Source organism: Mauremys mutica, chromosome 1 (assembly GCF_020497125.1).
Source record: "Mauremys mutica isolate MM-2020 ecotype Southern chromosome 1, ASM2049712v1, whole genome shotgun sequence".
NCBI classification, from domain to species: domain Eukaryota; kingdom Metazoa; phylum Chordata; order Testudines; family Geoemydidae; genus Mauremys; species Mauremys mutica.
Window position 1 is genome coordinate 146397296 of NC_059072.1, and position 25159 is coordinate 146422454.

Sequence of the window (25159 nt, forward strand, 5' to 3'; positions counted from 1 at the left end):
ATAGCAGTCAAACTATGCCTATGCTCCTTTCAGTGCCATCTCTTCACCTTCACTCCTGTGTCCTACGCCACCCCTTCTTCTCTGTACCACCTCCTGCTATTTGTCCATGGCATCTGCTCCTTTCTCTGTGTTACCCACTCTGTAACCTCTTCTCTACTCCCAGATCATTCCCATCTCCCTTCCCCATGTTATCCCTTCCCCTTCCCCCTCCACCTGCTATTCAGTCTGCTGTTCTCTGTGCCTTCCATGTACCATCCCCTTCCCCATGTGCCACTCTGCCCTCTTCGCCCTCTGGAGGCATTGTTCTCCCTATTCCCTACCCCTTCCCATCCCTGCTTTTCTCTCCAGGGCAGAGCAGGGAAGTGCTATCTGGGGGAAGCCTCCTATGCTATCCGCAGCCTTTCCTGTGAGAGCCCTGGCACGAAAGTGAAAGTGAAAGGGGGAACTGGATCATTGAGGAAGCGCGACCACTCCTAGGCCGCTTCGCAGCTGGGATGGAGCCTGCAGGGGCCCAGAGGGAAGGAGCAGGGGGGATTCCTCCTCGGTCTATGTCAGGAGCCGCTGGGGACCTGCTCGGGGAACAAGAGGAGAGAGCGCCGCTAACAAGCACGACACCCCCGGGAACCCCGGAAGATCGCAGCTCGCCCTGCACTCAGTGGGCACCCGGCACCGGCAGTGAGCCCCAGGTTCGCAGCGGGTCGGGAGATCAGAGTCCCGTGTGTGATCTTGTAACTGGGAGCCCTTCCTTACCGTCTAATGCAACTTTCTGGACACGGACGCTGTCGGGATGCCGGGAGCTCTTCAGTCGGATGAAGGAAGCTGTGTCCGGTAAGAGATTTTACTCCAGGAGCCTGTGGAGCTGGTGCGATCTGAATTGTCCCCACTCCTCTCCGCTGCAGTACGGGGCTAGAAACATGAGGGGGGGGGAAGGGTGCCCACCTTTGGGGGTGGGAAGATTTTGGATGGGGGAAGGGTAAGAGAAGAGAAAAAGAGGATTGTTTTCGGGGACGATGGCAAAGGGGGACTGTGTGGGAGTGAGAAAAGGGAGAGGGCTGGAGATGGGACGATATTACAGGAGGAGGAGGTTGTAATGTTTAATTAAATTAAAACCGCACATCCAGCTTGAATCTAGGAAAAGAACCACACTGAACTCCTCCATCACGGGGGAAGTTCGGCGCCACATCCAGGTTGGGAACCCTCCGTTCTGAGACTGCTGGAGTCCCTGATTTGAGTTCTGCGTAGTGCTAGAGAGATGCCCAGATCGGGTGCGGGTGGGGGCAGAATTTGCTGCAAGCGCTAGTTGCGCGTGAAGGACACAACACAATGTTTTTTGCCCAGAGTGCAGGGCTGCGCGCGCGCGCACACACACACACACATTTTGACTTCGGAATGGACACAATCTCTCTCACAAAATCCAGTGGTGGTGCTCCTCATCCCAACGATTGATTCGCTTTCAAGATGTGCAGCCAGGCCCCCCATCTCAAATTCTGCCATTTGAACTGTGCAATATTATGAGTCTGTTTTTCAGGAACAAAGTATACATCTTCTCAGCCAAGTGCATCTTAATACATTTGTAATTTGTAAATTCTGTGATTAAGAGAATATTTTTATTTAAGTGGAAAAACAAAACAATAGATTCCTCACTCTTTCACATCCTTTTAAGCGTATCTCTTTACACAGGGATTATCACAGGTTTAAATATCAGGTGCACTAGGAAATCTTAAAGCCACTGCTTATTTACAGGGACACTGCCAATTTAAAAATCATGCTTCTGGTTGAAAATGTTTCCTACTAACTACAGGTAACAAAGATTATTGATTATTAAATATTTAAATATTAAATAATTAAAGATTATTGTAACTAAAAGAGATTACAGAAAGAATATTCATTTACTTTCTATTTTCCAGCACATTGCCCCAGATCATGAAAGGTATTTAGGTGCCTAACTCCCACTGAAATACATTTGAGGATCTGGGGTCCTGTGCTGAGTCAGATTCTCTTCTTTCCCTGTACAGGAAGGCCAACAAGTCAGAAGAGGTTAGTGGCTTTGAATGCCTCAGTCTCGGGGTGCCCTCTATGAAAGTTGTGCTTCTCAAACTGCCCCCAAAATCTATGGGAAATGTGATTGCTGTTTATTTGTTTACCCGTTGTTTATGTGGGTCTTTCATACAACAACAGGGGTGAAAAAATAAACATTTCTGAAACTAGAAAAATATGATTATAACACCACAGTTATTGGTAGAGGTATTCAGGAGCAGGTATAGAGTCTGAGGCTCCTTTTAACATTTATATTTTAAATAGCTTAGAATTCAAGTAGGCATGCCCTTTTAAATCCAAGTCACTACTGTCTTTGGTTTGGCCTGGTATCCTCTGTATCCCTTTGCCCCTCTCATATGAGATTCTAACTCTTCTCTGTCTCCCACCCCATGCCCCTCAACCCAGTGCTACCCGGGGGAGGGGGGGGCGGCAAGTGGGGCAATTTGCCCCAGGCCTCGCGGGGCCCCCACAAGAATATAGTATTCTATAGTATTGCAACTTTTTTTATGGAAGGGGCCCTCGAAATTGCTTTGCCCCAGGCCCCCTGAATCCTCTGGGTGGCCCTGCCTCAACCCCACTCAAGTACCTCATCTTGTCTTGCTGCATTCACTAATATAACATGGCTACAGGTATGCACATGTGGTTGACTGGGTTGGGTGGATTTGCTAGGTACACACAACTGGGCAGATTCTGATCTCACACAGGAGTTGTGTATGCTTGAAAATTAACACTGATTAAGATAGGATGTGAATTTAATGCACAGTAGCTGTTCCTGAATTACTCCATGTGTGGCCACTATTATTCCACAAGAAAAGTGCTTTCTTCATGTTTAGCATACATAACCCATTTGCAAACAGTGAGAGTGTCCGCACATGAAGTTAATCAGGAACAAAATCAGGAATACTGTAATTCTGTGTGTAGAAAAGCCCTGTTACACTGATGTAAAACCAGAGCAACCACTTCTTTGACTTCAGTGGAGTTGCTCAGGATTACATTGGTGTAACTGAGATTAGAAATTGTCCCAGCATTGTCTGAGGACTCCTTTATCTGGCTCTGTGGTGCACAGACTCACTCCAGTCAGTAGTCCTAAACCTGAAATTGCTACACACATGTTAAATCCTTTAATGATTTTTAGGCCTTTTCTCACGCCAGAATCACATCGTTGGAACTGTTTCTGTCGCTGCTGTGATTTTGGTATTGGTCCTGGTAATTTTCCTGAGTAAGTATTTGTATTATTTTTTATCATTTGAAGTACATTTCATCTCACTATCATTCTCTAGGACAGGTGTCAGCAACCTTTCAGAAGTGGTGTGCCAAGTCTTCATTTATTCACTCTAATTTAAGATTTTGTGTGCCAGTAATACATTTTAATGTTTTTAGAAGGTCTCTCTCTATAATATATAACTAAACTATTGTTGCATGTAAAGAAACATTTTAAAATGTTTAAGAAGCTTCATTTAAAATTAAATTAAAATGCAGATCTTAACAGTTTAGTGTGATCCTTGCCCTTGCTTTTCCTTACTGAGTTTTCCAATGTCTGGCACGAATTTGGGTACTTTAAGCTGCACACAGGCTTCTGAGTGATCAGTTGTTAACTAGCTCTGAGAGGGACAGAAGACAGATTTCATGTGTGAAAATACTTGTTCACACAGGTATGTGGATCCAAATGCTGAAAGCATTGCAAATGCAATTTTCTTCAAACAGATAAATTTCACTGGCCAGCAGGTCAGAATAGAGCCCCCCATGATCTCTCTCAGGAGCTTTAAGTGCACGTCGCAGATCTCCAAACTTTGATGCCCACAATTCTGAGCTTTTTAACTGAATGGGCTGCATTTCGAAATCCTCAACACCCACCCACGGAAATGCAGACAAATCCAAGTTGCTTTAGTTGAACTTTTCAGGTTTAATTAGAAAAGAAGGCATTGGGCCAAATCACTGGAAATCTTGAAATCTGTCAGAAATTTCTGATTCCAGTTCTTGCATGTACATTCCAATCTCATTGACACTGACCGTGCAATGTGTCAGTAGCTCTTTTATGTGTTGGAAGTAGTGGAAAGTCGAAGTTCAAATATCCTGAGAAAAAACTGTTAGTTTTACAACAAATGCCTTCCAGGTTTCATAAAGATCCAGAGCTGTTTGCCCTGCACCTGGAGATGGAGGTTGAATTCGTTTAGGTGAGCGGTGATTTAAGTTAGAAACATGAGCTTACACAGCCATTTGTCATCATCCAGTTTGGGGAAGTTTTGTCCTTTTTCCGACAAAAAGGCCTTGATTGCATCAAACCAGTTTACAAAGCGCACCAAAAATTTGCCACAACTTAGCCACCAAATGTTGCTGTAGAGTGGAATGTCATTATAAGCATTGTCCATCTCTTCTAGCAGTGCTTGAAACTTTCTGTGAGTCAAAGCAGATCGAGCAATGGGACATTCACAATTTGCATCACTGTATTCATCACATTATTAAGCTCTGAATTAGAAATTTTAGTACACAGGTTTTCTTGATGGATGATACAGTGAAATTTGACTGTCAGGTGGCCAATTTGATCTTCAAGTAACTTTATAAATCCCTTCTATTTTCCAACCATGCAGGAGCGCCATCTGTTGTCACACAAAATATTTTTCTGATGTCAACTGCTCATTCTTCAAAATGGTTTACAAAATTTTCTGCTATATTTTTCCTTGTTGTGCCATGCAGAGGTTTTAGGCAACAAAGTTCCTCTTGAATTTCATTGGAAACACAATATCTTGCAACAACTGCCAAATTTGGTACTTTGTTTATATCCACACTTTCATCAACTGCAATGCTAAACACTGCTGTGTCTTTGCAGTTGTCTGCTTTTCATTAATGTTTTCTGCCATTTCCTTTATACATCTCTCAACTGTTCTGGCAGAGACAGGCAGTTCTTTTATTCTAGATATGCATCTTTATTGGGCAAATCATTGAACAAAGTCTCCAAACTGCTGAGAAAAATCTTCTTTTATATATTCCCCATCTGTAAATGGCTTTCCCTTTTCTGCAATGCACTGTGCAATCTTATAACTTCCTTCTTTGGTTTGATTTTTTACTTACACTTAAGCATTTAAAAACACTGCTTTGCTTCTCATATCCTTCTACTGCCTTTTTGATCGATTCAGTCTTGTCTGCTTAGTCAAGAAAGGTTTTCTCCTCCTTTGTTTTTAAATGTTGTTGAACGCTTGATGTGCAACAGACAACACTTTCACAACAGAAAGCACATTGCTATTGAGGCGGAATAACTTTGACATAGAATCTTAAAAAAGAATGAAGTCTGCTATTCCAAAACTGTTTAATTCCCCCCAACAAATTAATAAAATCCATGGATTTAGCAGTAAAATTGCCTTTTTATTATTAACCTTTTGTGCCCCTTGCCCACAAACATTCTGTAAGGTCACTTGCTATTTTTCTGTGTTTTATTTTTCAGTATTGCTCATTAAACATTTGTTAAGGGTGAAATGGAGCCCTGCGTACCCTTAACAGGGCTGTCAGAAATTTTCTGATGAAAATAAGTTTAGCTTCAGGGCATAACTTTTTTCAAAATTGCAAGAATTTTTCCCGAAAAGGATTCCCCTCTGTCAGCCATCTCTAGCCCTTAACTCATTGGAGACCAGAAAGAATCCCATTTCCGTACCCCATACCAACCTGCCATTGGATCAGGGACAGGCAATAATTTTTGCAGAAGGGCCACTCCACGAATTTTGATAAGTTGTAAGAGGCTGCACATTTCTATTATATTAAAGGAGGGGGTGCGGGTCTGGGAGGGAGTTTGGGTGCAGGAGGGAGCTCCAGGCTGGTGCAGAGTGTTGGAGTGCAGGAGAGGGTGAGGGGTGTAGGCTATGGGAGGGAGGCGCTTCCCACAGGCGGCTCCCGACCATTGGTGCAGCAGGGCTCAGGCAGGCTGCCTGCATGCCGTGGCCCCACGCTGCTCCTGGAAGCAGGTGCTGCCAGCTGCTGCTGGCACATCTCTGCGCACCCCTTGGGAAGAGGGGGGCAGCGGGTCTCTGTGCACTGCCCGCGCCCACAAGCACTGCCCCCGGGATCTGTGAGGAGAGTGCTGGGGAGAGGGACAGCACATGGAGCCACTTCTTCCCCGCCCCCCCCCACCAGGGGCGTGCAGAGACATGCCAGCAGCAGCCACCGGCTTCCGGGAGCGGTTTGGGGCCACGGCATGCAGGCAGCCTGTCTGAGCACCCCGCTGCACTGTTGGAGGGCGGGCTGGACAGAAATGTTAGATGGGCCAGATCCGGCCCGTGGGCCAGATTTTGCCCACCGCTGCATTGGATTCATATAAGTTCAAAATTAGCATGTCTGGCTGACTCCCTGTTGCCCTTTGTATGGTGGCCTGCCTTGTTACATGGGGACTTCCAGCATCTCTGCTTTGACCATACCTTCCCTCTCCCACAGCAGCAATGAGGAGCTGGCATGTGATGGAATGGTTGGGTCCTCTGCAACTGTATAAATCTCACCCTAAAACCATGTTAACAAGGTGTTTTTCTTAATATATGTGACAATGAAGTGAATGGAGAGGGCAAGTGTATGATCAAGGTTTTCTTTCTCCTTTACCAAGTTTTGTTACTAAAACCATTCACAATATACATGAGGGGGAGAGAGAACTCGTACTGAGGGAGTGGGCTGCTAGGAGTGCAATGGTCACAGGATGACCTGCCAAGGAGTTGCCATGTAGAATGAGGACAGAGGATGGTTGGATGTTTAGAGAGGGTAGTGGACGGAGAGGATGAATGGTGAGTGAGGATGGGGTTGGGAGTTTGAATATAGTGGCACTCTACCCTGGAAGAGGATTTCAGTGGGTTAAAAGAGTATTATACATATTGTAACAAAATGTGCATAACTCTAGGTAAACCATCTGTAAACACAGTACTATGAGTATGAAAGTACTTACAGCAGTGTAGTTTATGCCTATTCCCCTGCCAGCATAAGCTATACTGGCATAAGCACTGTCATACTGATATAACTGCATCTACACTAAGGCTTTTGCTGGCATAGCTATGTTGGTAAAAAGCATACTGATGTATCTATGCTAGTAAAATTTTAAGTGTACATGACCTTATTGTCTGTAACCCTCTGTCACAGAGTCACTGGGGAAATGCTCTGGAACTATTCCATATGAAGCCAGTCAGGACTCTGGGGGAGCATGCCTCCTCTCTCTGAACATACTGTTTCCAGGACAAGATGCTTACACAGCTTCAACCTTCCTGGATCTGACCTCGAAGCATTCAGCATCCCCTTCCACTCCGTGCACTTCCCGTAGTGAGTCCACCCAGGCGGGGCTCCTGGGGAAGCCAGAGAGCCCTGCACTCCTACTCTGCAGTCAGCAGTGATTCTCAGCCAGCATGTAGAACAGAAGGGTTTATTAGTTGACAGGAACACAGCATAGAACAGAGCTTGCTAGCACAGAAAACAGTGACTTCCAGCCAAGTCCATCTTGGGGACTCCCCCTCTTCCAATCCCCCCAAGCAGACTGCCCAGCTTCCAGCAACCCAACATTAGACACCCCTATAGCTCCTCCTCCTGGTCTTTGTCTTGCTTCCCAGGCAAAGTGTCACCTGGTCGTCACCTGGTTTCATCCCCGTCCTGAGTCTCGGGTTACGAAGGGCACCAGCTATCACCTACATGCAGGCAGCTGGCACAGCCTAACCTGCCCCCCACCCCCTCAAGGGTCTCAGCCAAAGTCACACACCCTTATTCCCACCACCTAGGCATTGGTGCAGCACACAGGGAAAGTGAGGCACACACAATATTCATGCAAAACAGTAAAACTCACATAGGCTCAACAATAAGACCCACATAGGCTCACATACAACATGACAAGGGAAAATCCCCACTCCGTCACACCCTCCTCTGGTCATCCTCCAATTTTCCCATCTATTGTTGTAGCTCTTTTTTCATGGCTGCCATTAGTTTATAAGCTTTTGGGGTCAGTAATACATCTGTCTACATGTCAGTACAGTGCTGTGAGATATTTTGGGAGTTACTCTGATATAAATAATAATTCACCATGAGGTGAAATTCACCCTGGTGAGGATCCTTTCTGCAAAGCCCCTGACACCATTTATGCCCCCGATGAGGTAGTGCAGATGGAAACAGATTCTATATTCTCTGTGCATTGCAGAAAGGGATTTCACACCAGTCCTACATAGACCAGTGCAGAAGGTGGTGTTTGGGGCAGGCTGGGAGAATGGCTACACGACTGATGATTATGCAAATCCAATGATCTAACACCCCACAAAAATGGTGAGGAGAAGCTGGAGCAGCAGGAGGTTCTGGCCACAGGGACTGGGATATAGATTCACTCCCCACTCCCCACAAACTCCTCCTCTCCACAGCACTTCACATGTATAAAGCCCAATTATTTTGACTTGAGGTGAGTGAAGTGGCCCCAAAAGAAGATAAGAGCTTGTTACTACTATCAGCTAAAGTATAGCTCAAGTGGTAGAGAACTTTTGGTGCCTCGGATGATGAAGGTGCTTATGACCTAGGATGCACATTGGTACACATGGAGGGTGAGACCATCATTGAGATCCTGGGCATGTCCTGCCTGGTTTTGAGCTCCCTCAACTCCCATTGGCCTCAGCAGAAGCTAGTGGGAGTTCTGGATGCAGAAGGGCTTGCAGGACGAGGTGCATTATTATTCTTTATTTAGTTTGTTTTTTCCTCTGACATTCACTGTGAATCTTGTCTTCAGAAGTGCTAAACTTGGCTGGATTAGGCTGCCCCAGAGAACCTGAACTGGGAGATTTTATCCAAAAGAAATATGACACGTTCTTTTTCCTTTTTAGTTGTATGGCATTTCTCCTATAAAGAACCTCCCATCACCCTGCCCTCTGAGCCATGCCCTGAGGACTGGCTGTACTTCAAAAGGAAATGTTATTACCTCTCAGAGGAGGAGAAGGACTGGGACGCCAGTCAAAGCTTCTGTTCCCTTTATGAAGCTTCACTTGCTGTGATTGAAAACCACCAAGAAATGGTAAGGGAATAAAAACAAAGTTCATTTAGTCTCCTCCCTTAGCTCCTGTAATGTCCCCATCTTCTCATTCAACATTTGTCCTTTTAAATCTTTGTAAAAGAAAAAAATATGTGAGTCAGATAGCGAAAGGTGTCAGATTGTCAGTCCAGGAAGCCAAGGGCCTTTATTTAGCCCCAGCAGACGCAACAGCAATGCATACATTGCCCTGATGGCTGGATTTGAACTGGCAAATTAGAGGTGAAATTATTAATCCCCTGACCCTTCCTGTCCCTTCCTCCCTCCAGTGCATGTCCAAACTCATTGTACACAGAGATGAATGGATCTGTGGTAAAGAAATCAGATCCTGTAAAACACAGTCCAGTGAAATGGAGATCACCTTCCAGTATCATCTTCTTGCAAAACTGATGTCGTCCTTTAAATATGGTGTGAAAAGAAAGCTTGGGTCTATACAAACAACATCTATCATGAGTCATATTAATTTTATTACTTGGGAATGATGAATTATAGACTAAACAATGGTCTCCCACCTAGAAGACAGTCACAGAGTCCATGTAGGTGAAAAACTCCTTGGCTTTGAGGCTGCAGAATTCCCTCCAAATTTAAATACAGTTGAGGGAAGGCAGACTGCCTCTCCATGTAATAAGTGGGAAACATGGCTTTCCAACATCATAGAGGTTCCAAGATTAATGAGGAAACTCTGGAGATCTGAGACCATTCTGAGAAGGCCAGGCACCAGGATGGAAGTCACTGCATCCACACAACTTCCTGGCCCCACAACCTTGGGCCTCAGGGATTTAGCTGTCATGGTTTCTCTAGTTAAGTCTAGGTCAATCATCTTACTGAAGAAGTTTGATACCATGGAGTGTGAGTCCATCTTATTGATATAGCCCGTAGGGAAATCAAAATGAGTTTGAAGGGGGATAGTGCAATGAAGGACAGTTCTTCAATACCCTTTCCACACCTAGTCATCTCCCTGAAACCATGTAACTCCATAGGAATGGTATTTCCATGGAGGGGCTTTCTTGGTATCAGACAGATGAGTGGTGATGCCTCATTAGTTTAACCCACCTCCTTCTAACAGCATTTTGGCAAGAAGAGTGGTGCTTTTGCTCCTCTGTCAATATATTTATGTCATGGCCTTCCCTGTGGTATCTGACCGCCTTAAAAGAATGTAAGACAGCCATCAGAATCTTAAAACAATAGGCCCAATTCATTCCTTGGGTTGCAGGCACTAGTGGGAGAAAATTTCCCCAGGTTAAAGGAGGTGCTTTGGCAGAGCTGTGGGTATGGACTAAAATATCAGGACAGTACTCTAGTTGTGGTCTGATATTGTAAGCAAGTAGTTTTTAAGTCAGGTGAAACTTGGGGTACACAAGACAAAACAGACTCCTGAAAGGGGTATAGTAGTCTGGAAAGGTTGAGAACCACTGCTCTATACCTATAAACTGTGATCACAGCTAGTCTATAAAAAAAACATAGGAACATCTCATCCATTATGCTAGCTGCATCAGAAGAAAGTGTAAGAAACCCTGTAGACGGTAGTTACAGACACGTGCTCACAGTCAAAGTTTCTTCTTTATACCATTAGTTGGAGATTGGTTTTTGGTTGGAAGCATCAGAGTTTATATCTGTCACAGTTCAGGGTAACTGCATCTGTATTTCCCTCAGCAATTCAGCAAGGGCACCCACTCTTGGCTTCCAGCTGCCAAGCTGTTGTCTTCCTTAGTGGAGATCCGTGTCTCACTCCCCTCTGACAGAGCTATTCCCAGCTCCCTGCCTTCACTGTGTATTTCCCAGGAAAGACTGTCTAATCAGACCTGCTTGCTTTCTCTTCAGAGACTGATAACAGAGTGATTACTATAGATACAAGTTACCACATGGCTTTTTCTAAGCCAGGCAACTTTACTCTTAAGGTAAAAAGCATTACAGAGAGAACATTAAAAACAGTGAAAGAAGCTACATGCATGCTAATAAGCTTATCAGACATCACCCCACTCTAGAGGTTTCTTTGTGGTTACAAGCTCATCAAACAAAGCTTCAGGTCAGAACAAGCACACAATCTTATGAAGTCTCAGTAGGCCAAGTCTTTCCAATCATCCTCTAAGGATTGGGGCCCTCCATGGACCAGGGCTGCTGTCCATTTGCTGGATCAGAAATGAGGCCCCAAATCAGTTTAAACCCAGGCTTTTATCCAAAAGTCTTTTTCTTGTCTGTTGCTCCCTGGAAAATCCAGTTGAAACTAATATATGTGTATCTCCCCATCGGGCCTCAAAGGTTGATGAGGGGAAAAAGTTCATTAGCATCCCCCTCCTATTAGAGATGATACATACAATGCCCCAACGACACATACACAGTTGCATTTTTAATATATGGTACACCAGAAGTATTAAGCCTAGTTCAATAAGGTCAGGAGGGATGATTAGTCATTCTGTCAAGGAGTTCTCATTGTTATTGCACAGAAAGTGATGGGCCTGATTCCATAAAGGATATTGTCAGTCTGTCACAATATCCCTTCCAAAACTTTTAAATAAACCTCCTTACAGTTATAACCCTGAATATTCCTGCTATCCATATGAATAGCTAATGATTTACTGAATCCTGCTCAACACTTGACCTCAGTGATAACTTGTGGTAATGAGTTCCACAGGCTAACATGCTCAGATTTCTGTTACCTTGCCCTCCCTTTCCTGCTACCTTCCATTGCTCTTTGTTTGTTTGACTCAGGTTAGGTTAGATTACACTGTGCCTTAAACTAAAATTTATAAGCTCTTCAGGGTGATGATTCTTTTACTATATGTCCAAACAGCATACAGTGGGGCACTGACCTTGTTGGGGCCGCTAAGTGTTTCTGCAGTGTAAATAATAAACAGCAATAATTTGCTCTGGAGTGAACCATAAGTAACTTCACTGAAGTCATTGGAGGCACATGAATGTAAGACAGATTTAAGTGCAGAATCAGGCCCATCACTTTCTGTGCAATAACAATGAGAACTCCTTGACAGAATGACTAATTAGCCCTCCTGAGTGGGTACAGAAAAGTTCCCAGTTGGGCAATTCAAGTTAATATAAACGTTGTCTTGTTTAGCATTTCCTCACTAAGCGTATGCACATGCAAGACTCCTGGATTGGACTGCGCAAGCGAGGAGAAGGCTTCTACTGGGTCAATGGCATTCCACTTACAACGGACATGTAAGTTCTCTCTGAGTTTCTAATATATTGGTGCTGATCAAGAATAAGGGAAGTAATTAAACAAATGCAGAGTTAGGGCTTGTCTACACATGACTTTTATACAAAAAACGTAAGTTTCAGTCCTTATGGTGTAGCGAAAAGCTTGAAAATATGAGCCTTAAATATTCCAACTCCAGATGACAAATAAAAAGAACACAAAACACATTATTTTTAAAAATCTCATGATTTTTGAATGCATGGAGTTGGCAATAGATACTCCTGACAGTGGTACAGTTCCAAACTGCTCTGCTTTTTTCCTAGTACAAAAAGCACTCTTGCAGAAAATGAATCAGGGAAATACATAAATATAAACAGGGTCTGTTAAGGCTGCAGAGAACAAAGAAATGCAGCAAAAATGCAGAATGTGTTAATACTAGACACAGGAGAATAGGAAGAGCTTTCATAAATATTCCTAGATAAAAAAATATATTAAACGTATCAGTAAGTTAGAAGTAAAACATCACAGGGGTATTGTAATTATCCCAAAGTCAAGCATTACAAACTCAGGAAACTGAGTTCAACATAAAACAAATCTAAATATTTTATGTATGAAAATGCACAGTTAAGGCACCCACACAATTTTAACTCTGCCTGTAGCTATGCCATGCAATAAACAAACATGATTAGTGCATCAGAATGTTTGTGATTAGATTAAGGTGATTTCTAAAGATATATTAGGTTTTTATGTTCCCCATGTTATCACTACAGGGCAGAGTTAGATTGCTTGGCTGGCTTACCTGGGTATTCCCCATATCTTAACATGTCTGGATGTTTTGGAATTTTTGTTTAGGAATTTCCTTTTTTAAAAAACCAAACAATCATATAATCAAACCAAAATAATATTACCATCTGATATTTGTATCTTAAATAATTTTATTTTTAACTAGGGTAGTCAAATGATTAAAAAAATTAATCACAATTAATTGCAAGATTAAAAAAATAGTCATGATTAATAACAGTTTTAATTGCACAGCTAAACAATAATAGAATACCATTTATTTAGATATTTTTGGATGTTTTCTACATTTTCAAATATATTGATTCTTCTTCGAGTCCTTGCTCCTACTCATTCCAATGTATGTGTACATGCTCTGCATGCACCGTTGCCGGAAGAGTTTTCCTTTAAGTGGTATCCATTGGGTCAGTTCCGGCGCCCACTGGAGTTGCGCCCTCATGGCGCTGTGTATAGGAGCCTGCAGACCTGCCATCCCCTCAGTTCCTGCTTTCTGCTTGTGATGGTCGCTAGAACTGCTCCTTCTTGCTCTGCAGGTGCTCTCCCCAGTGGACTTCCTTGTACATTTTCCTGTAAATAGTTATATAAAAGTTTGCAGTTAGTGTTTGCAGTAGTTAGTAGTTGTTAGCATAGAGTAGGACCCTGTTTCACAAGTTCTTTCCCGCCCCAGCACTGGGGCATGCTTCAGTCTCTGGGGTTTAAGCCATGCGAGGCTTGCCACAAGCCTATGCCTATCAGTGATCCCCTCTCCTCCAAGGGAGAGCCATAGGAGTGCAGGGCTGGCACTGCTGTCCGCGGCTGAGGAGTGCCAGGCAGCATAGGACCTTATATCCCTCCCAGTACTGCCATCGCCAGCTAGACGCGAGCCGGCACTGGAAGCAAGGACAGTTTCAGTACCAAGCCCCATGTGTTGTCAAAAGGAAAGCTGGCAATGATGCAACAGCCCATCCCAACACCACTTGCTGGTATCATCCAGCCCCCCTGCACCCCTATGGTCTCTGGGCAGTGAATCCTCAGCATTGGACTTGAAGCCAGAGTCCTATGCCTCACGAAGGAGCCATCACCAGTCAGGCCAACTGTAGTGGATAAAGGACATGACTCAGGGATTCCCACCAATGGGCTGGTCAGCACAATGGCAGATGCTGGTGCACTGGCCATTTTGGACTCCTTGGGCTTTTCACCAGGCCCAAGGACCTCAGTCAAGGAGGTCATATTCAGTGGCTACAGAAAGTAGAGCCCCACCACCACCTCCTCCTCTAGTGGTACAGGGACATGACCAAGACACCAAGCCCAGTACTGTGCCTCAGGGACTGGCACCACAGGACCTGTCAGGAGCTCACAGGCAAGACCAAGTGCCAGTATTGATTCTAGGATCCTCTTCCTTCTCACTGGAGGAGCGGTTGCAGGAACCTCAGTGGTGCCCACACAAGATGACCACAAGTCGCACCAAGAGCTGCTAAAGAGAGTCACTCAAAACCTGGGGATTGAGGTGGAAGAAGTTTCAGCAACCTCCCATGCTCTGGTGGATATCTTGGCACCACTGGATCCATCAAGGGTAGCTCTGCCCCTCAATAGTGCCATTTTAGAACCGGTCAAGGTACTGTGGCAGACTCCAGCTTCATTGCAACCTATGCCAAAGAGGGTGGAGAGAAAATACTTCGTTCTACCAAAAGGATTTAAATATCTTTACATCCATCCCCCTCCTGGGTCCCTAGTAGTTTCAGCAGCAAACAAGCGAGAAAGACAAGGGTAACTGGGTCATAACCTGAAGGCTAAGGATGCCAAAAAGCTGGACCTTTTTGGCAGAAAGATTTATGCCACAGGGGGGCTCCAGCTTCATGTTGCAAATCAGCAGGTGCTCCGTAGCCAATGTTATTTTATTACCTGGGGAGCAATGACAAAATGTAATGAGTTATTGCTCCAGGAGTCCAGAGCAGAGTTCTTGGTTTTGGTCGAGGAGGGCAGGGCAGTGGCAAAGGCATCCCTGCAGGCGGGTCTTGATGTAGCTGACTCAGTTGTGCAGACCATGGTTTCGGCGGTGGTTATGAGAAGGTCTTCTTGGTTGCAGACCTCAGGCCTCCCTCACAAGGGGCAGCAGACAATCCAAGACCTGACTTTTGAAGGCACTGCACTGTTTTCTGAGCAAATGGATGCCAAGCTGCACAGCGTGAAGGACTCCAGGGCCATGCTGATGTCTTTGGGACTGCACAGCCTGGCCCCATTGAGAAAACATTTCAAGCCACAGCCATTGCCTCAGTTCTACCAGTCACAACTGAGACAGAACTAAAACTCAGTTTCTGCAATTCATAACTGGGGGGAGGGCAAAAAGCTGTGCATATCTTCCTCCACCGTGAGGGAGGGGGCGATTTTCATGAGCTTACACTATATAGATTTCTGTACAGTGCAAAACAATACAATTTTGGGTTTACACTCCAGAGGGGGTGTGCACTTGTGTGCTGGGAAATCCCCGAGCTGAGTCTTCCCACACCAAACTGATTGCAGACTCTGTGTGATTCTACAGCTGGATGTGTCCAGTGATGAGCTGCCAAAATCTTAACAACCGGTTCCCTACCGGGTCTTTGGCACTTCGGCGGCGGGTCCTTCACTCACTCCGAGTCTTCAGCAGCACTTCGGCGGCGGGTCCTTCAGTGCCACCGAAGACCCAGAGCAAGTGAAGGACCTGCCGCCGAAGTGCCACTGAAGACTCGGAGCGCCGCCCGGTGAGTACAAGCCCCACATGTTTTTTTACATTTTTTTTTTTTAGTCATCCCTGCTGGGGCCCTGTCGAAACTGTTCGAATCAGGCCCCACACTCCCTAAAGCCGGCCCTGCACATTGGGGTTGCAAATTGTATCAGGGGCCAGATAGGGAAGGCTGTGCCTCCCAAAACAGCCTGTCTCCCCATCTGACCCCCACCCATGTCCTGCCCCCGACTCCCCCCTCAGAACCCACAACCCATCAACCCCCATGCTGCTTTTCCCCTGACCACCCCCTCCCAAGATCCCCCACCCTAACTGCCCCCCAGGACTGCACCCCCTACCAAACTCGCCCCGCTCCCTGTCCCTTGACTACCCTGACCCCATCCACCACCATCCCAACAGACCCCCGGAACTCCCATGCCTACCCAACCCATCCGTTCCCCATTCCCTGACTGCCCCCCCCCCAGAACCTCCGCCCTCTCCAACCACTCCCTACCCCTTATCCAACCCCTCCTCCCAGCCCCGGCCTGGCCACCTTACCATGCTTCTCAGGGCAGCATGTATGGATGCCTTGCGGCCCACTGGAGCTCGCAGCCCCACCCCCTTACCATGCTGCTCAAAGCAGCAGGAGCTGCAGAGCTGCCCAGGAGCGGTCCAGAGTGCTGGCGCTGGCAGCGTGGCATGCTGAAGCTCTGTGAGAGAGAGGAAGGCGGGGGAGGGGCAGGGGACCCTCCCCCGCCGGGAGCTCAGGCAGGCCTGACAGGATGGTCCCGCGGGCCGGAGCTTGCCCACTCCTTTAACAACCGATTCTAAACTGGCTTCTACATTTAACAACTGGTTTGCGTGAACCTGTGCGAACTGGCTCCAGCTCACGACTGGATGTGTCTCTACCTATGTGTGTGCTAGAGAAAGCTTGAGGGCCAGGTGCAGCAGAACAGTTTGAGGGAGCCCTGGCTGGTGCAATGGGTGGGCTCAGTGGAACCCCAGTATCTCAGGTGGCACTCCAAACCAGGGGGTGTAACCCATCACACCCTTCTCATGAGCAACTTCTAATTCAAGAGGTGCGGACACTCCTACAAGTGGGAGCAGTAGAGGAGGTCTCTCCAGAGTTACAGGACAGAGGGTTTTACTCCTGATATTTCCTAATCCCCAAGGCCAATGGTGGCCTCAATCCCATTCTGTACCTGCGAAACCTCAACCTTTGCATGGTCTCCCTGGCCTCCATTATCCCCTTTCTCGATCCAGGAAACTGGTATGCCACCCTCAACCTGAAGGATGTATATTTTCACATATCCATACTCCCGGACTACAGACAATTCCTGCATCTTGTTGTGGGGCAGGTGCGCTATCAATTTGCAGTATTACCATTTGGCCTGTCAGTGACCATGCAGGTCTTCAGAAAGTGCATGATGGTGGTTGCGAACTTCCTGAGAAAACAAACAGTACAGGTATATTCCTGTATAGATGCCAGTCCAGAGCTCAGGTAGAAGAGTAGATTTAGTAAGTAATGTCAACCTTCCAGAGGCTAGGCCTGTTGTTGAACACACAAAAGTTGACCCTTGCCCTCATCCAAAAGATAGAGTTCATAGGGACAGTCCTTGACTCAGTCTATAGACTATCAAGGTTGGAAGGGACCTCAAGAGGTCATCTAGTCCAACCCCCTGCTCAAAGCAGGACCAATCCCCAGACAGATTTTTACTCCAGTTTCCTAAACGGCTCCCTCAAGGATTAAACTCACAACCCTGCGTTTAGCAGGCCAATGCTCAAACCACTGAGTTATCCCTCCCTCCTGCCAAAAGCCTTCTTACCAGGCCAAAGCCTTCTTACCAGAAGCCAGGGTACAGAGCTCAATCATAGAGAGCCTCAGAAAATATCCCACCACCATTGCGAGGACCTGCCTGAAGCTGCTGGGGCACATTGTATCGTGCATGTATATGGTAAAGCATGTGAGGCTGCGACTCAGACCGCTTCAGGCCTGGCTAATGACAGTGTATCAACCAGGCTGGAACTGCCTGGACATAGTGGTCACACTTCCCCCTTTGGTGATCGACTCCCTCTTATGGTGGTTGGACCCAGGGGTGTTGTGCGCAGGTGTTCCATTCAGGAGACCACAGTCAGCAATATCTCTAGTCACTGATGCTTCTGAGCTGGGATGGGGAGCTCACCTGAGGCCCTCAGGACTCAAGGCCTCTGGTCCCACGAGGAGCTCTTGTTACACATCAATGTGAGAAAACTCAGAGTGGTGTGCTTGCCAAATGTTCCAGCCCCACCTGGAAGGCAAGTATGTGTTGGTGCTTACAGACAACACAACAGCCATGTTCTATATAAACAGACAGAATAGAGCGCACTCCTCTCACCTATGCCAGGAAGCTGAGGCTTCCTACCTTCCGGGGCTCCAGAACAGGTTAGCAGATCATCTCAATAGGTCCTTCTCCAATAAAGAATGGTCCATTCACCCAGATGTTGTGAGGGACATTTTCCAGAGGTGGGGAGCTCCCCAGATAGACCTGCTTGTGACAAAGTACAACAGGACATGTCTACAGTTCTGCTCTTTTCATAATCACAGTCTGGGCTTGCTTGCAAACATATTTCTTCTCCCATGGAAGGACCATCTTTTCTATGCATTCCCACCCATTCTGCTCATACACAAGGTCCTGCTGAAGGTCAAAGGGGATGGAGAATGCCTGATCCTGGTAGCACTGGCCTGGCCACGTCAACATTGGTTCACCACCCTCCTGGAGCTCGCAGTCGGAAAACCAGTCACCCTTACTGCTGTTTCCAGACCTGATCTCCCAGGATCATGGACGTCATCTGGTCCTCAAGTCCCTCCATCTGACAGCCTGGGAGCTCCATGGCTGAACCTTTTGGAGTTAGCATGGTCGGGCCTGGTTTAGGAGGTTCTGTTAGGGAGCAGAAAGCCATTCACCAGCGCCACCTACCTGGCAAAATGGAAAAGGTTCTCGATCTGTGCAGGGCAGAAGAGGATCTTGCCTACTTGAATGACAATATCATGTATCCTGGACCATCTGTTACATCTAAAACAGCAGCGGCTGTCAGTGTCTTCGATTAGGGTGCACCTGGCAGCCATTTCGGCCTTCGACCCGGGCAAGAGAGGCAGGTATATCTTCGCTAAACTGCTCTGTAGCCATTTTCTTAAAGGACTGGACAGGCTCTACCTGTAGGTGAGACAGCCAATCCCACTTTGGGACCTCAGCTTGGTTCTCTCAAGACTCATGGGGGTACCATTTGAACCCTTGGCAACATGCTTTTTGCTTTATTTTTCGTGGAAGGTGGTCTTCCTCGTGGTCATCACCTTGGCCAGGAGGGTCTCAGAAATCAGGGCCCTTACTTCATAACCACCCTGCACGGTCTTCTTTAAGAACAAGGTCCCAGCTGTGCCCCCACCCGACCTTCTTCCCAAAGGTGGTGTTGCAGTTCCACATGCCAATAGCCAGGAGCAGAGGTTGACCTTGCTAGATGTCAGGCAGTTGATGGCCTTCTACACAGATAGGACCAGATTCTTTAGGAAGACTACTCAACTCTTCATAGCAGTGGCAGATGGAATGAAGGGCCTCCCAGTCTCAGCCCAAATAATTTCTTCATGGATTACTTCTTATATTCGCATGTATTCACATGACCTGGTGAAAATCCCTGCTCCGGCACTGACGGCATATTCCACGAGGGCTCAGGTGTCTTCAGTGGCATTCATGGCACAAGTTCATCCGGGATATCTGTAGAGCAGCAACGTGGTCTTCAGTCCACACCATCGCAACCCACTACATCATCACACAGCAGGCTCGAGACAATGCTGGATTTGGCAGAGCAGTGCTACAATCCGTTTGTCGTTGAACTCCGAACCCACCTCCTGCATCTACTTGGGAATCACCTACATGGGAATGGACATGAGAAAGCACTCAAAGAAGAAAAACAGTTACTAACCTTTCCATAACTGTTGTTCTTTGAGATGTGTTGCTCATGTCCATTCTCAAACCTGCCCTCCTACCCCGCTGTCGGAGTTGTCGGCAAGAAGGAACTGAGGGAGCGACTGTGTGGCAGGCTTCTATATACAGCACCATGAGGGCATGCCTCTGGGGGCAGGCACTGGAACCGACCCTACAGATACTGCTGAGGGGAAAAACCTTCTGGCAATGGTGCACACAGCGCGCATACATCTACATGGGGATGGACATGAGCAATGCATCTCGAAGAGCAATAGTTACGGAAAGGTTAGTAACCATTTTTTTCAATTACAACACAGAATACAAGTGTACAGTGCTCACTTTATATTATTATTTTTATTACAAATATTTGCACTCTAAACAAAAGAAATAGTATGTTTCAATTCACCTCATACAAGTACTGTACTTCAATCTCTTTATCGTGAAAGTGCAACTTACAAATGTATTTTTTTTTCACGTAACTGCACTCAAAAATAAAACAATGTCAAACTTTATAGCCTACAAGTCCACTCAGTCCTCAGAGTGTGTTTGTGTGTGTGTGTGTTGAGGGAGTACTGTCTCTTTAAGCAGAGCAATCAGGAGCCTGAATGCTTTTTCAGCCAGCTGCAGCTGCTCTTGGCAGCACTCACTTCTGAGCCAGCAGCAGCAGTAGACAGGCTCCCCCTGTTCCCTGACTCCAGCTCAGTGGTGACTGGGTACACAGGCAGAGGGATGGGGACACTCTGACATCAGCCTTCCCCCGCCCCCGCTACCGCTTTGTGCAGCTGACGGAAGGCAGGCTCCTGGTCTGGAGCAGCTTGGCCAGAGTCGGCTCCACGGTGATGGGGGAAGTGGGAGCAGCAGCGGAGCAGGGTGGTGGGAGGAGGGGCAGCCCTGCCCTGAGGCACGCAGTGGTGCTCCGCTGAGCATGACACCCTGGGCAGTGGCACCCCTCGCCCACCCCTAAGGCCGGCCCTGTCTAGCGGGGCAGGGATGGTGCAGGTGGCAGGGGGCCTGGCTCCTCTCCTCCCCCTGAAAGGTGTTTAACCTGCTCTCCCGAATCGCCTGCAGACTATGGGACTGGGTCACGATTGACTAGTGCAACAGGGAAAGACCACTGGAGTCACCCGGTGGGTGGGGTCCTGCGGCGGCAGCTCTGAAGCACCCTTTCCCTGCTTTGCATCCTCGCGGCTGCTAGCAATTGCCCTTACCCCTCCCCTCATGTAAAATAAATCAATGGATTATCATGGGGAGAAGGGGCACGAGACTGGCTCCCAGGAGTCGGGACACATTTCTGTAATCTGCACATCTGGCATGGATATTAGGAAGTATCTTGTCCCCGGCCACCTCCTGCTTGCTGCCGCTGCCAGTGCTTCCCTACCAGCCCAGCCGTTGCCAAGTCCCATCTCTAGAGGTGTGCGACAAACGCTCGTTAAAAAAATAACATTAATTTGTTTTGAGTTAATTGACTGCATCAACTGTGAGTAATTGAAAGCCCTAATAATAATTCTACCTTTGTAAGTTGCACTTTCATGATAAAGAGATTGCACTACAGTACTTGTATGAAGTGAATTGAAAAATACTGTTTCTTTTGTTTTTCTTTTTTTACAGTGGAAATATTTGTAATAAAAATAACTATATAAAATGAGCATTGCACACTTTGCATTCTGTTGTAATTGAAATCAATATATATGAAAATATAGAAAAACATCCAACAATATTTATAATAAATTTAAGTTAGTATTCTATTATTGGTTAGCTGTGCTATTAAAACTGATTAATTGTGACTTTTTTTTAATCTAGATAATTTTTTTTGCATTAATCGCTTGAGTTAACTGTGATTAATTGACAGCCCTATTTTTAACTTTTATAATCAGAGTCACCAATTCTAGTGCTTTCTAGCACTCTGGTGCTATGTAAATCAGCCAGAATATAGTGGCCAGTTTCCCACAGTTCCACCTGTCTCCCCCCGTTCACCCATGCACACACCAATTCCTCTCCCCAGGGGCGTACACAAGAGTGGGGGCAAGCAGGTACATGGCACTCCTCCTAGAAATTGGCAGGGACACAGAACTCCTCTGGCTTCAAGGTCATGGTCAGAACTTACAGCTCCTCGGGCTCCAGGGCCGTGGCGGGGAGATTGTGCTCCTTTGGCCAGGGGCCACCGGGAAGGGGCACAGTGTGCCCCTCCAAAAGCGATGGAATTTAAATTCCTACACATGCCCCTGCCTCTCCTCATTGCTGTCTCCAACATTTCCCTTCAATTTTCCTCTCCCTGCCGTTCCTCACATTTCCCTGTACACTCACACACTGATTGCCTCCTCTGTCCTGTTCCCAAATGTCCTTACACTCCACTGCTAAATGTCCTGCTCCTGTCCCTGTTGAGTAGATCTGGTGCAACAGTAATTTTTAAAAATAAGAAAAAAAAACCTTCCATAATAATATACCAAGGTATTAGAACTGTCCTCTTTCAAAATAGCCACATAGAGCCATCGTCTTCCTGAGGACAGTTTGGCTTCACACCACTTGGGAACAATGGAAGATGGTAGCCATTTTCAGAGAGGGCATTTTTGTGAATGACACCCATTTAGCTTCTTTCTCATTGAGAACATAAGAGATACCAGCCATTTTGAAAGTGTTCTATGCTGGAGAACAGTATTTGTCCGCTCCTGCTGAAGGAGAAACATCTGAAACAGGTTTGAAGAATAACAGGAAAAATGGCTGTTGATCCTAAAAATAGTTCTCAAAATGTAGCCAATGCACAAGATATCCATGAGTTTTAACTATATAGCACAATTTAAGGGTTTGTGTTATTCCATTATTAAGATCATTTGGGACATTATGTTCTTATGTTCTTATGTTATGTTCTTATGACATAAACATGGTCTGCACAAGGTGCTAAATTTTAATTTTAAAAAATATTTTTAACTCATAAACCAAGTAACAAATTTAGTTGTGAATTCTCAGGAAATTCCTTCTGTACTCAGAGAAAGTGCTGTAATTTTAGGGTAGATATCCTGTATTCTTCATGTCTTACAAATTTGTTATACCATTGCTTTATAGTGGAAAACTCAACTCAGCCTTAATTATGGAATTGTGAGCAGCACTTCCATAATAATATATCAAGGGAAAACTCAGTAAAAAAATAAGCCCTTTAAATTAGGAGACAGGCTGAATCTATCATGATTCTAACATAGTTGTAATGAACTGTCTTTTTTTTTTTTAACAAGAAAAATAAAGAAAAAGGTCATGGAAAATTAAAGATCTTTTAACTAAAACTGGCAGAAGGCAGGAACAAAATACTAAGAAAAAGTGAATATCTGAACATTAGTTGCCAATCATTATGCTGTAAGTGAATCCCTGAACCACGGAGATTCAAGCAGGTACCTGATAAAATAAAAAGAGAGAGCCAATCTGGTAAGATTATTTAAAATGGAAAGTACAGTGATCCTGGCAGTTACTGTCTGTTAAATCTACCTTCACTCCATAATGGAGTAAACCTTAAGAGAAAATATGTTTTCACTTAGAGGCTAATGGAACTAGTCGATGAGCAATAAAGTGTCAGGTTTATAAAGAATAAATCATGTTAAATACAGTTGATTGTTTTTTGTGAAGAAATGCAGCAGTTATGTATATCCTGTATCTGGAATTTAGTAAAACATTTGATGCCATTGCAAAAGCTTAATTGGAAAGTTTAATTCAATCTGAAGTGGACACAAGTAGTCACATGAATTGAAACTAGCTTCAGTAGTTTTGCCTCATAGAAGACAGCAGGACTTGAATGTCATGCTGGAAATTATTTAGCGATGACTGTTTTGTCACGTATTTTTCAGGTTTCCCATTCAGGATCATGAAGAATGTGCCTACACAGATTCATCTAGTATCTCTACATCAGCATGTTCTTTACCCAGGCATTGGATCTGCAGCCGCCATCCCTTCAAGTGAACAGTGCAAGGGGATCTTTAACAACCAAAAGTGGGCCAGAGTTGTAGCATCACTTCAAAAAGGTGGCACTTCTAGCCCCACAGCACCAGGGGTGAAAGTAACATAAAACTTTTACCAGTATGGGGGCCCGGCTCCAGGCCCCTGGAAGGGGCGGGGCCTCAGGCACAAGGGGTGGGGCTGGGGGTGGGGGTTAGCCTTCCCCAGCCAGCCCTTCCACGCTGCCCGGCCCACACCACCCAGGGCTCCGGCAGTAGTTTAAAGGGCCCGGGGCTCTGGCCACTGCTGCGGTAGCAGAAGCAGCCGGGAGCCCCAGGCCCTTTTAAATCGCCGGGCCCCAGGGCAGCTGCCCCTTTTGCCCCCCAGTCGGCAGCCCTAGGGAGGGCAAAAGGGGAAATGACGTTAAAGCACTGCTGCAGCAATGCTTTAATGTCAGCTGTGTACAGACTGTACCGGCCCACTTTCACCTCTGCACAGCACGCTCCAACATCTACTGACTCGCAAACACTACTCCCTGCAACACCCCATCCCTTCATGTTATACTGGAGCTTTGGTGTTAGCACTGACTCACAAGAAGAGTGCCCACCACTGAGTTGCTCACACCATTCCTTGAAGCACAGCACCACCTAGATCCATAATAGGGTCAGGAATGATTCAGAGAGAAGAGTAGCCCTTACTGAGTTATAAACGATTTCCTGCTCCACCTGGGTTTTTCTTGTAGCTCTTCCATCAACATACTAACCAGGCCAGTTCCTTCCAAGCTTCTGCAAGCTCCGATAAGTTGATTGACTGAGACAGCATTGTAAGTAGGAACTAAGGGTATGTCTACACTACCAGATTAGTTCGATTTAACTTAATTCGAATTTGTGGAATCGACCTTACAAAGTTGAATTTGTGTGTCCACATTAAGGACACTAATTCGACTTTGTGAGTCCACACTAATGGGGCAAGCGTCAACATTGGAAGCGGTGCACTGTGGGAAGCTATCCCACAGTTCCCACAGTCCCCGCTGCCCATTGGAATTCTGGGATTTCCCCACAATGCATGCTGGGGGGGAAAATGTTTCGAGGATGGTCTTGGGTAACTGTCATCATTCAACGTGCTTTCAGACATCTCAAGGGGAGATGGAGGAGCTTACTGACTCGCTCGGATCTCAGCGAAACCAATATCCCCATTGTTATTGCAGCTTGCTGTGTGCTCCACAATCTCTATGAGAGCAAGGGGGGATGGGAGGTTGAGGCAAATCGCCTGGCTGCTGATTACGCTCAGCCAGACACCCGTGCAATTAGAAGAGCCCATCGGGAAGCGCTGTGCATCCGGGAGGCTTTTAAAGCTAGGTTCCTCAGTGAGCAGCGTGACCTGTGACTGTTCAGTTTCTTTACAGAGAAGCTGAACCTGCCCCTGCTTCAGTTACTGTTGACGTTCTTCTGCGGTTACATACCCCGTTCACCACGTTTCCCCCCTTCCAACACACGTTTAAAAATAAAGTTAATGGAACATTGTTACTTAACAACGTTTTCTTTATTAATGAATTCGCGTTAAAGGGTTGAAACAGGGACGCAGACTGTGGTGGGTAGGGTGTG

At 46.1% G+C, this 25159-nt stretch overlaps 1 protein-coding gene across 1 annotated transcript; it reads left to right on the forward strand.

Moving 5' to 3' along the window:
• The first annotated feature begins 444 nt into the window (after window positions 1-444).
• On the forward strand, window positions 445-23704 carry LOC123368405 (C-type lectin domain family 2 member D-like). The gene is made up of 5 exons (XM_045013170.1): window positions 445-828; window positions 3173-3256; window positions 8850-9037; window positions 12123-12226; window positions 23468-23704. The coding sequence occupies exons 1-5, from the start codon at window positions 495-497 to the stop codon at window positions 23577-23579; spliced, it is 822 nt and encodes a 273-aa protein (XP_044869105.1). The 5' UTR covers window positions 445-494; the 3' UTR covers window positions 23580-23704.
• Window positions 23705-25159: the final 1455 nt, after the last annotated feature.

Coding starts and splice junctions, on each gene's coding strand:
- LOC123368405 (XM_045013170.1), top strand. CDS start 495: ATGGAGCCTGCAGGGGCCCAGAGGGAAGGAGCAGGGGGGATTCCTCCT. Junction 829..3,172: donor GATGAAGGAAGCTGTGTCCG/GTAAGAGATTTT, acceptor AATGATTTTTAG/GCCTTTTCTCACGCCAGAAT. Junction 9,038..12,122: donor TTGAAAACCACCAAGAAATG/GTAAGGGAATAA, acceptor TGTCTTGTTTAG/CATTTCCTCACTAAGCGTAT.